At 51.1% G+C, this 12,154-nt stretch overlaps 3 protein-coding genes across 3 annotated transcripts; 2 read left to right on the forward strand and 1 right to left on the reverse strand.

The window, feature by feature from the left end:
* Positions 1-2,169: 2,169 nt before the first annotated feature.
* Positions 2,170-3,781, forward strand: PFICI_10316 (uncharacterized protein; the record flags this gene model as incomplete). The annotated part of the gene is made up of 4 exons (XM_007838897.1): positions 2,170-2,845; positions 2,911-3,092; positions 3,158-3,241; positions 3,305-3,781. The coding sequence occupies 4 exons, from the start codon at positions 2,170-2,172 to the stop codon at positions 3,779-3,781; spliced, it is 1,419 nt and encodes a 472-aa protein (XP_007837088.1).
* A 969-nt stretch (positions 3,782-4,750) lies between these two features.
* On the reverse strand, positions 4,751-7,510 carry PFICI_10317 (uncharacterized protein; the record flags this gene model as incomplete). Its single annotated transcript, XM_007838898.1, has 3 exons — positions 4,751-6,161; positions 6,439-6,504; positions 6,570-7,510. 3 exons carry the CDS (start codon positions 7,508-7,510, stop codon positions 4,751-4,753), a joined length of 2,418 nt encoding a protein of 805 aa, XP_007837089.1.
* A 1,765-nt stretch (positions 7,511-9,275) lies between these two features.
* PFICI_10318 (uncharacterized protein) lies at positions 9,276-12,151 on the forward strand (the record flags this gene model as incomplete). Its single annotated transcript, XM_007838899.1, has 3 exons — positions 9,276-9,315; positions 9,378-11,915; positions 11,976-12,151. The coding sequence occupies 3 exons, from the start codon at positions 9,276-9,278 to the stop codon at positions 12,149-12,151; spliced, it is 2,754 nt and encodes a 917-aa protein (XP_007837090.1).
* Positions 12,152-12,154: the final 3 nt, after the last annotated feature.

The following is a 12,154-nucleotide window of genomic DNA, read 5'->3' on the forward strand; positions in this document are numbered from 1 at the left end:
GAACACTGGGGCCGCGCCAAGCATTTTTTCGGCAGTATAGCATCCTGTCATTCGCTCGTCACTGAAAGCTACTATGTACGTACTCCAAATGTTTATAAAGTCATGCCCTCGATTTGCGTCGCGTCGCAAACTTCGATGAAGACACTCCATAACGATCCGCTCGGCTCTTGATGCAAGACGTGTACTGCGATGCTCGCAGATCATCTCTTTTCTACTGTGTAGCTTGTCTGATGAGGGGGCCAGCAGCTGGACCATAACCCCCCTTTAGTCTCATTAAAAGCGCCCGCTCTCTGGATACCATACACAGTAGTGCAATAGCATTGGCCAAGCGGATACCGTCGCCAGAAACACCCCGGAACCCAGACGTCGAGTGAGTGAGAGAAAACGCAGCAGGGCGCTTTGCCCTGTTGATTAACCATAAAAATTCTTATTCGGCGATAGGATTGCAAAAGTAAATTCACGGCCGGGAGTGATTCGTATGCTTCGGAGATGAGACTTGCCGAAAATGAAACGTTTGTGGAATACCAAGCCAGCTAACCGCAAGCCCACCAGCGCAAAATAAGTAGGTCCCCCGGGGACGTGCCTACATTTTCTACACAGTAAGCAGCCCAGCACGGTTACCTTGTGCTTCATACGGAAATACGCGCTCGCGGCGCTCTCTGGCTACTTCGTCGCGAAACCACAACCCATATTAGAGCATCTCATGCGTCATTTTCGGGACACCTCCCGCGCCTACACAATCAACGTATCCGGGGTTTGCCATGTTGACTTTTGTTCTTTTTGCCTTCTTCATTTTCGCCCATTAGTGTGTGTTTTGTCTTGGCTGGGGGCGCGCACGGTGCACGACGAGACTATTGGCAATAGCCAACCAAGATCTGAACAAACGACTTGCCCTTTGGGACTGATGATCTGACTGGCATTTGGAGGCAAATCAATGTTCCACTATTCTATACACACACATCAATAATCATCGATATCAAGCCCCGTTCAGGTAAACGATATACAAGATATGGTTTGCGATGCTTGCCAACACGAAGACAACCGCCTCGCCGGGCTAATATGTTAACGCGACCTATATCTCCTCAAAGTCCCGAAAGATCTGTCGTACCATGTACTACATAGATCAATTTCTATAAGTACCGAACTGTCTGTTGGTACTCGGAAGGAGATCCACCGCTGGTTGTGGCTGTGTTCTCGGTTGCATATTAAAAGTCTTGTCCCTCATCTCAATCTCTTCCGAAACTCAGGGCAGAAAACAAAAAATTAACATGTGCAACTACTCTCGTAATCGCAAGCTGCATCGGATCGGATCCTCCATGTTCCCGGTCCAAGGAAACAGATCATATTCTTGCTAAAATACTTTGTAGGCATGGTGAGATTATGCTGCCGCATGCAATAACTTGGCTTGCACTTGGCTGTACTTGGCATCAGACTAAAGGGGGAAGAAGCAAGATCAGCCCTTATGATTTCGATACGGAAAATACTTTCAGGGGACCAATGCATGGCACGATGAAAGCAAGACGCGTCATGTAGACATCAAAGCCCTGAGTCGCCCAACTCGGAAACTTGATATCACAGCAAAAGGATTGTTTGTGCATTTCAGTTGTGGAAGCTGCAGAATTTCTTCACGAAATGGTCCCTTGGAAAATGTGTCTTCAATGGATCATGTCCAAATCATGGACTCGGACGTGCTCAGCTCCATACAATAAACACAGTAGTCAGCCTATATCAATGCAATTCTAGGGATGTCTGGGTCATGAACAAAGAGACTAAAGACGGTCAAGCGTAGAATCCATAATGGAGTGGGAATTGATCATAACACTATGGAGTTGCTCCCTAACAGAAGAGAACAAGGGAAAGGCGTGGTTGCCAAAAGTTCATTGTCTTATGTAGATTTCAACACCCAGAATGACTGCAAACGGAATTATGGGTGAGACATTGCGTCAATAATTGCTACCAAATCGTCTGGCCGTATCTTGATTGACTTGAGCTTCTCGGTATAGTGGACTTGGTTTATCTTGGCATTATAAAAAACCACTACATAGTACACAGCTTTTGTCTATGTACAATCCATAATAGTAAATCGGAGTTGCGGGCAAGGAAACATCAACCTCAACGAAAAAGAAACGTCCAACTACACTCGTTTGTCCCGTGAAATATATCAAAGGCATGGCTGGAGACGCGGATGACTTCGACGACATATACGATGGCATATTCCTACCCCTCCCCGTAGTCGACCCAAGCCAGGTGAGGCAGCGAGTCGCACAGTCAATGATTCGCAGAGCCAAGTTCAGGAATTCGCTCATTGGCCGGTTCAGGACTCACTTGAGGTCCAATGCGTTCAAGCAAAAGGTCAAGACTGAGGAGATTCGCTCCGACGTGAGCGCCTACTTTACGACTCGGCATCGCATGCGTTATCTGAAAACGATGCGCAGTACGAGTTCTGTTGGTGGAGGCGGTGCCTCGCTCTTTGCTCAGCTCAACGAGGATGGCACCGAACGCCGCCGCCTTGTTATCAAATACTCTGTGGACGAAGGTCGCGGCCAGAATGAGGCTGAGTGGTTGGAGAATTTCGCTCGAGTGGATCATATTGTGAATCTCGTACGCTTGGGAGAGCCGACGAAGAACAACTCTGGAGGAGGAAGTATTCCAAAGGTACCAGGCGCCTTCCCCGATCCCGGAGACAAGGAAATAGAAGAAACACAAACTTGGAGTACTAACATATATCTCCCCATGATGGTCCTGGAATACATGGCGGGCGGCGATCTCAATGATGTCCGGCAGAGGTGCAGAGAACAAGACGTTTTACCTCCAGACCGTTTTCTTTGGGCACTTGCGTTATGCTGTAAGTGAACTCCCCCCTCTCTCTTCACCTCTCATGATCAGGTTCTAAGCGACGTCTCTCTTTAGTGATGCGAGCGTGTATTGGAATGGCACATCACAATACCATGGTCAGAGGAGAGAAGGAAGAGATTCCCAAGAGCACCTTTGAACACATGAACATTGCGCACGGGTCAATGGACCTCTCGCAGGTACTAGTTGGGCCGCTTATCTCAGACGATGATGAGCATGGGTTGATTCCGATATTCAAGGTATGATGAGGGGATAGTGGCTGTGTCATGTACCGTCTGGGACTAACAAGACAAATCATGTCTAGCTGTGCGGCTTTGGATATACTACCACATTAGACAAGGACCTCGGCCTCGACGCTGTTGCAGAGAACATGCGAGGTATTGGAAGAGTAAGAACATATTCATCAATGGAGCACTACCAAATGAGAATACTACTAATAACCTCTATTCAGATTATAGAAACGCTTGCAAGCCCTCAGTCCAACGACCTAGAAGAAGACACAGGTCTCTTGTCTTTACAGTCGTGGGACTATTCGAATTACTACGGGGAGAGCGTGATCACGCATGTCCATGACGACTTTACGGACAGCGATATAATTTCACCCACGCTTCAGTGGCTGGTCGCGCAACAAATGGCTGAAGATTTGGATAATGTACCGAACTTGTCACACTGCCTTAAGGAATGTGTAGACACAGTCGACAGATATGCGAGGATGACTTATAAGCAGACAGCCAAGAACAGGACCGAGGTTATCAAAGATTTTGTAAGAGATGTGGTGTTGAATGCTCCGGTGTTCCAGCCCATGGTAAAGGAGCCTCAATCCACCGGCATTGCGGAGAGGTTACCAGGTATAATGGAATCGACTATGATGATGATGCAGCGCATCAGACTAGAAGACAACGCATTTCGAGGACCAGCGCCGCCATAAGATCATTCAATGAGTGAAATCCTGCTCATCGATACTTTTCAACGGGTCTCGCTTGAACTCAAGTGTCTGGGGGTCGTGACACAAGTGTCATAAATATCATCAAGAGGATAGTTCAGTAAAAAGGTGGTCACAGACCAGTTCCTATGGTAGTATTATTCTCCAACACCGACAGTCGTCGATCGGGTACTGAATAACTGCCTGTCGGAATGAATATAATACAGCAGCGTCGTGTATACTTATTGGATCTTTCTTCATGCATGGGCCCCGCCGACTTTTACAAATATCCTCGTCTTCATGTCTCGACTCAACCTGCATCTCCGACCTACGTGGCAGGGCACTGCAGGTCAAACCTTCTTCAAAAGATCCTACACAGTACATGTATCCCATGCCATGTCATGTCGTTCCGAATCTAGTCGTCATCATCTCTGCACGACGGGTTTCCGAAGTAAGACAAGTGCTTATGAGATTATTGGCACACTTTTTTGCACTGCCCGGTTCCACGGTGATACGACTGGTGGGTTGCAACAAACCATGCCCGCTCGTGTAGTAGTGCGTCCCACCCCGGGGTCGATGTTCATATCATTTGCACTTCGCTCTCGGATCTCGCAGAAGCCAGCATCCCGCTGAGTAATTATGTGCAAGGACTTTCGAATTATCTCCAGCGAGAACGACTTCACATCATGGGGGTCATGAGGTTCAACTACTACATACCAGATTGATAGTATGTGATGACTTCGGAATTTCAGAGCTCAATCAAGCTTGTCAAGTTGAAATTTCAAATAATTGACATAGGTATTATCATAGTTAATACAAAGCCTCAAATTGGCACCTTGAGCAAGTTTTATGCGTATTTTGTGCTACGATACCCGCTATTCTCCCCTTATTTTCCATGTACAGCAATGCGATATAGTGAGTCATGTTGCGTGAATATACATTCCAGCCTGAAGAGCTTTATCTATCGCAAATAGGTTACGATCCCCAGCGTCTTCCCAAGTCAACATTTCTAACATGCACCAATCTTCCGTCCTGAGCTGGCGCGTCCAGTCCAAAGAAGGGACCAACCGCGACACTCATGACGCCTTGCCATAGCCCGGCGACCAGCTCCTTGAGCTCGTCGCCCGTCTGCTTGAAGTCGGGAAATGCATTGACCTCGAGTAACCAAGCGGTACCGGCGGCATCGACGAGAAAGTCGAGCCCGTAGAGCTCAAACGCGTTGGGCAGCGGCTGGAAGTGCATCATCATGCCTCGGGCGGCTGCCTCAAACACCTCGCCTGTGACGCCGCAAATCTGCTCAAAGATGCCCTCCTTGGACGGACCGCCAGCGGCGGCGGCGGAGGTGGACGGCAGCTCCAAATCCCAGAATCGCCGCACTGTGCCGTCGCTCACAGATCGCTGCAGACATGTGTTGGTGAGGTGCGCCTCGAGGTCCTCGCCGCCTTGCTCCCATGGTGCCACGTACGGCTTGCCGGCGAATAGCGCAAGCATGTCCTTGTAGACGTATACGTCCAGGCTTCCCGTACACAGCACGTACGTTCTGATGTGGAACTTGCGGTTTCCAGAGTCTGGGAGCAGCAGTGGCGGGTGAATGTAGGGCTGTGCCACAAAGTGACGCAGATGCGAGGTCATGATGCCGTCGCCTTCCTCTTCGTCATCATCATGGCCATTGCCTGAGGGGTGAGCAGTTGCGTCATCTGCCTCCTCTTCTTCATCGCTGTCTGGCATGTCTTCCTCCCATTCTTCAAAGATGCCCTGTAGTTCATCCATCGTGCTGAACAGTCTGATGCCCTGGCCACGGTCGCTCATGCCGGGCTTGAGAATCCACCATTCCCGCGCCTCCTTGCTCTTCTCTGTACCATCCTCGGTCTGTTCTTCATTTCGCTCCAAACTGGCTCGCAGGTCAAAGGCCTCCACCAAAGCATCGTCCAGAAACTCGGCATAGTCGAGCTCAAAAGCATCACCCCTCTTGACGTGAGTCTTGAGAATGGACTCTGGCCTTTTTGCCGTCCAATTCTCAATGGTGCTGCTGAGGTAATGCTTTCGAATGAGAGCCTTGCGCAACATGTACGAGTTCACCAGACATGTCGACTCGTGCATCGAAGCAAAGTCCCAGTCAATGGACTCGTAGGAGGTGATTTGAAGAACACGAGAGTCTGCGGATGGAAGCAACTTTGAAATGGCAATTTCTGACTGCTCTGTTTCCTTCGCTTCCGGTGCCGTGAGCAAAGTGTAGGAGGATGTGGGAATCACCTTCTGAAAGGCAGAGAGGATCAGAGGTTGGACATAAGGGTCTTCATAGTCGATCAGTGCATGAAACTGGTCTTTCGGCCGATGCGAAAGGGTCGTCTCTTGCGTTGAAGTTGTTTCTGGCTCGGCCGAACCCCTGTAGTGGTGAAAATTAGACATGTGTCTACGTTGACAGGCAGGATGAAGTAGAGCGCAGCATGCATGTAGACAATGGACAGGGTATATTGCCCAGTACATCCAGGACTTGAAGTTGGCTCTGGAGGCTGAGATATGTACGATCTAGTCTTCTAAATTCTACACATGACGGGCTTTCTCATTTCATCACTACAGACAGTGGCACTTATACCGTGTCTACATGCATGTGGTCTCCTAGTCCAGGACCCAAAAGTCAGAACAAACACAGCGCTACTTACAAGGTCAATTCCTTTCCGTGCAACTCTGTCGCAGCGTGCCAGAAGTTTGCTTTCATGGGCGTGACACTGTGATATTGGTCAGTTTTGCATGTATTCTCGTCAAGAGCATGGGTGCGATTGTGTCGACTTACCTGGTGTAGCCCTGCATCACCGCCCAGCCATCATTGCCAGGCTCGGCATCCAGAATGCTCTGGTTCACGTCGGCAATCATCTTTTGCGGCGCCCACTTATAGTGGCGGTGCGGATACTCGGCACCCTCGTTTTCTTTTGTCGTCTGCGCGGCAGTAACATCCTTCGGTTGTCCCTCGGCTTCTCTTATCCTCTCCTCCTCTTCTTCCTCGTCGCCAACGCTTCCCTCAACCTCTTGGAAACAGGCGCGGCCCTCGGCCCAGTAGTTTGCGAGCATATCGGTGAACAGCACCTTGTTCTTTCCTACGCCATCAATCAGCGGCACATTGACCGTGTACAAGTCCACGCTCTTGTCCTCGGGCCACTGCGCATAGAGCTTCTCAATGACTCGAACTGAGTGGACAGAGCCCTGCTCAACAATCTCAGGCAGGTGAGGGTCGTTCTGATCACGGAAGAAGGCATAACTCAGGGCAATCGCCTTGCGTCGGCACACGGCCGCCTCCAAAGCAGCACCCAGCGTCCCCGAGCTCAGACCGAAGACGGCGGTTGTGTTGCGGCCATAGTTTGGTCCCGAGACGACCAGGTCGATCGGCTCCTTGTGCGTGAAGAAGTGGTACAGACCGAGCTGCGCACAGCTGGCCGGGGTGCCGTCGGCCAAGATCCACTCCTCTATGCTTCTGTCCTTGGATGGCCGTGCGTGTATCGTGCCCTGCTGCAGGTCGGATGCTGAAGTCCGCGGGTCGAAGACGGGCGGCGGCCGGTAGTAAGTTGGCTTCACGGTCTGGCCGATCATGTGGGCTTTGCCGATCCAAGAGCGTTGAGAGGCGGGCAGACAGACGGAGACGGTGTGGCCGGCCTTCTGAAGGGCGCGCACCAGGGAGTGCACGTACGGCGAGGAGCCGGTCGAGGGAGGGCCATCGTCGTTGGTGACGAGAATATGCATCTTGGCGGGCGGTGGCGGTGGGGTTGCTCTTCTCTTTTTACACGTCACAGACAGGAGAGGAGGGCCTTTGCTGGAGTGACTTGGATGACTGAATACGAGGTGGGTGGAAGGCTTGTTGCAACTGTCAGTGGGCCACTGCGGCTACACGATGCAATGCCAATCGACTGATCAGGCAATTGAGTTGATGCTGGACTGGTTATATACATACTGCACCGACAAACGGAGTCGGTCCAAATTTTGGACGGCGGGGCAACGCGGGGCACAAATTGAATGATGGCGTTTCCGCACGTCATTCAATGGTTTCCGCCCTGGTCTGACTGCTGGCTGCAATGCTGGCATCGGGTTTATACGTACAAGGCGGTCACTGTCAAACCACTTGAAAATGGATCACAATGTTTCCTGTGCCTTTTGTTGAAGACCTTCTGCATACAATCACCAAAGGATCCAGATGATCACTTATTCATCCTCAAGTAAAGTGGTTCTCAAGCCGGCAGGGTACCACGATAGGGTAGGAAGATCTCGTGCCCAGCATACCAACGTATACATTTCGGAGCCTTAAAGATAAAATAGTTGCAAACGCAGATTAATTCACTTTGTATGATAATTACTAGATAACATGAAAGTACCCAATTTTGAATGCGGTACTGGTCAATTATTTCTGCCAAAGCATGAAGCTGCCATCACAGAGAGTCCCATAAATACCAAGTAAATTCAAATAGACATTGCTCGCAATTTGTCTGCCACCCCGGAAGTTGTCCCTGTGCTGTATGAGAGAAGACCTATGTTTAAGGCCTCCCGTGAGAATCTATTCAGCCAAAAAGAGACGTGACCAATATTGTTTCAATATACATCGGCTTGCAGGGATACTGACATTGGAACTCTGCAGTGCCGCGTTGTTTCCATGCAGGTCGGCCTTGAATGTTACAACAGTCTAGCGCCCTCTACAGGCGCTTAATTGGGCAGCATTGGGTGGCTAAATGCATTCTTGTAGCGAATAGCGTCTTGCAACACATCAATATTATGAGTTGGAAACATCGAAGAGTGTTAGATCTATTTACTAAAGAATACTCAATGATCCTGAATAGATAGTATATCAAGTCTGGCAAATGTTCATCAGTCTGGGCTTATTGCCATGGGCAAGGACGCCGCCGTCATGCGATACCGTTGGGTTGATTTATTTACGGACGACCTCCTATGGCAACGAATTGGCGGCAAGGCCATCTTGGTCCCGCAAAAGGTTTAGATCTGGATCTGGGGTGCGACCCAGTCCGTATCCGGCGTGGGCGATCGGCTAAGTTTAGCGCCGGCATGGATGCTTAACGTAGTCCCTTGGTTGGGTACCGTCTGTCACCACCACCTCACACATACATCTAGGCGCAGAGGGTTGCCCCGCGCAACGGATAAACAATGTCAACATGCTGATTACTGGTTGCAATGACGACTGAATAGGCCTGATCCTGGTATCGCACACGTCCCAAAACTGTCAATACAACCGAGAAATAAGCCCTCCATTATCTCATCTTTCTCTTTGGCACAATCGAACAACTGTTCCAGAGGCAGACCGTCCACGGAGAGCAGAGAGAGCCGTCATTTCACTTCAAGACATTCGGGGAACCCGCCATCAGTCGGACGGACGGCGACATTCCAGCAATAGACAGACACTTGACCCGGAGCCTCGACTCATCGTTGGTCATCACCGTTGGGAAAAAAAAAGCCCTTCCGCAAAAACACTTGTTTACAATTTTCGCAAAATACCCGGGGCGTCATGCCTGCAGCTACCGAAGCGCCGACAGTTGCGCTGTCGTGTACGTTCTCGTATCCCTTGGTCCGGACGATACCTCGAGAATGACCATGCTAACCTCTGTAGTCGCAAATAACTTCTGGGGAAAAGACGATGCCGGCGTAGGTCCATTGTTGGACCGCATGCTCGCTGCGAAACAGACATGCGACGAACTCAGATCCTTCTACAGCGCTCGCGCATCTATTGAAGAAGATTATGCGCGCAAGCTCATGTCCCTGTGCCGAAAGTCCCTTGGCTCTCACGAAATGGGCACACTCAAGACTTCCTTAGATACGGTGCGGGGAGAGGTGGATGCCATGGCAAAACAACACTCCAGCATTGCGCAGCAGATGAAGACAGAACTGGAGGAGCCACTGGCCGCCTTTGCCGGTGGTATGAAAGAGCGTCGAAAGATTGTGCAAAACACTGTCGAAAAGCTTCTCAAAACCAAAGTGCAACAAACACAAGCTGTAAACAAGACACGTGATCGGTTCGAGCAGGAGTGCCTCAAGATCAAGGGCTACAAGGCACAAGGGCACATGGTTATGGGCCAGGAAGAGCGCAAGAACAAGGCCAAGCTTGAAAAGACGCAGATCAGCCTTGCCACTTCGAATACAGAGTATGAAAATGCAGTCAAGGCTCTGGAAGACACCACAGCAAGGTGGAACCGGGAGTGGAAGGCTGCCGCCGACAAATTCCAGGACTTGGAGGAAGAGAGACTGGACTTCACCAAGAGTTCCCTTTGGACATTTGCAAATATAGCTTCAACCGTCTGTGTCAGCGATGACGCATCATGCGAGAAGATCCGACTATCACTCGAGAATTTGGAGGTCGAAAAGGATATCATCAACTTCATCACAGAAAAGGGTACTGGTCAGGAGATCCCCGATCCTCCCAAGTACATCAACTACTGCCGAGGCGATGTGGACGATCATGAATCATTAGCATCCGTGAACGACGACAACTATTCCGTGGCCCAATTCCCAAGAAGTATCAATCCTGCCTATCGCACTGTTTCGCCACAGCCCTCAACCTTTGAGTCGCATCACGATCCCAACTCAGCACTCGCCCGAGACCTTGGACATTTTGACCAAAACCCACCCCAGGCGGAGGACAATACGACGCCGCAGCAACAGCGCCAACGCCACCAGCAGCAGCAACAGTCCTATGATGCGGCTGACTTTGCATCTGTGCCACACGATCCATATCCCATGGACGGAATGACCATGCTCTGCCGTACAGATAACGGCATTCCTTCGGGGATGAACTCGGCTACAAGCTCAAACCTGTCTTCGAACCGTCCGTCAAGCCGTGATGAAACTAGCGATTATTCCAATCCAGCTTCGTTCACTAGTCAGGAACCACCAAGTGGAATGACATCGCCAGTGAAGCAAGACCCGCAATCAGGACCAGAGTCAACATCCGACAAGCGTGTACTGAAGAAAAAGAGCGGCTTCTTCCAGAACCATAGCCCCTTCAGGCGAAAGAGCACAAAGGACGTGCAGGCTTCCAATCGGAACACCTGGGGTCCTTCAAGCCAAGGTGCATCTGCAACCGGTTCGGCTTCTCGACGATCCGCATATCAGCCCTCAGAGCAGGGCATGTTGCCGGATCGATCCACTGGCAGTCCAGAACCGATCGATGCCAATGCTAGCCTGGCGTTGAACATTGGTAACAACGTCTTCCCCGTTGCCAACACCGACAGACGTAACAAGCCTGCCGATCAGCCGCCACAAGAAGAACAGGATCCCATTGCGTTGGCGTTGGCCGAGTTGAGAGAGGTGGGAGGCAATACAAAACAGTCCTCGGTGCGGGTATCAGCTGATCACTGGCACGGTATTGCCACACCGGTACCTGCGCAGGGTGACGCGCGACCTTTCTCCAAGTCGGTGCCCGCCCCGAGACGCGGTAGTGATATCGCTGCTGGTCTTCGTGGCACGCCACCGCCGTCCTATGACCAGCAAGTCCAGAGACTGGGAGTTCCTGCTCCTGCTTGCACGTCGAAAGCAATGCAGGCGACATCACGGAAGTATGAACAGCAGACTCGCGACATGTTCAATCCCAATCGTCCCGGCTCTGCCGCCAACCGCCCAGGATCTTCGTATGCTAGAAGCCAGTCAAGGCCTGGCACTAGAGGTTCTGACCTGCCGCGTGCAACTTCACCAGCACCGCCTCGAACCGCATCTCCTAGAACTGGCAGTCAAAACGATATGCGGCAGAACAACCGTTCCGCATCTCCCAACCCATACGGAGGCAGCGTTGGCAGCCAACATGCGCGAAGCCAATCTTCAGTGGGCGCAACGCCACGCGGGTCTGAGCAAGGGTACTACGGATACAACTCGCCTCACGATATGGCCAGATCGGCCTCTCCTGCGCCATCTAGACTCAACTTCGAAAGGCCCGGCAGCAGTCAGGGAGGACAGATGGCCGTACAACTCGCTCAACCAGGAGATGACGCCGCATACGGGTCACAACGCGGACGTCATGGCAGGCCAGGAACCAGCCAAGGAGGCCAAATGGCTTTCTACGATGGCAGACAAATGTCAACCTCGCGGCAACGCAGCAAGAGCCTGGCGGATCCAAGCCGAATGTATACCAGAGATGGAAAGCCCATCCTCCACCTAGGTAAGTGCCGCTCACTGTTCAAAGCACCAAGACAGGGATCAGAGCTAACCATTCATGCAGCGCGGGCTTTGTACGTATATCAGGCAGCCATTCCTGAGGAGCTAGGTTTCAGCAAGGGCGATACCTTGGCTGTGCTTCGGCATCAGGATGATGGTTGGTGGGAGGCTGAAATTCATGCCGGTAACGGCGTCGGTAGGAGCGGTTTGGTGCCGAGCAACTACCTCCAGCCGGTTTAAAGT

The sequence above is a fragment of the Pestalotiopsis fici genome, assembly GCF_000516985.1.
Source record: "Pestalotiopsis fici W106-1 unplaced genomic scaffold PFICI_Scf_7, whole genome shotgun sequence".
Classification (NCBI taxonomy): domain Eukaryota; kingdom Fungi; phylum Ascomycota; class Sordariomycetes; order Amphisphaeriales; family Sporocadaceae; genus Pestalotiopsis; species Pestalotiopsis fici.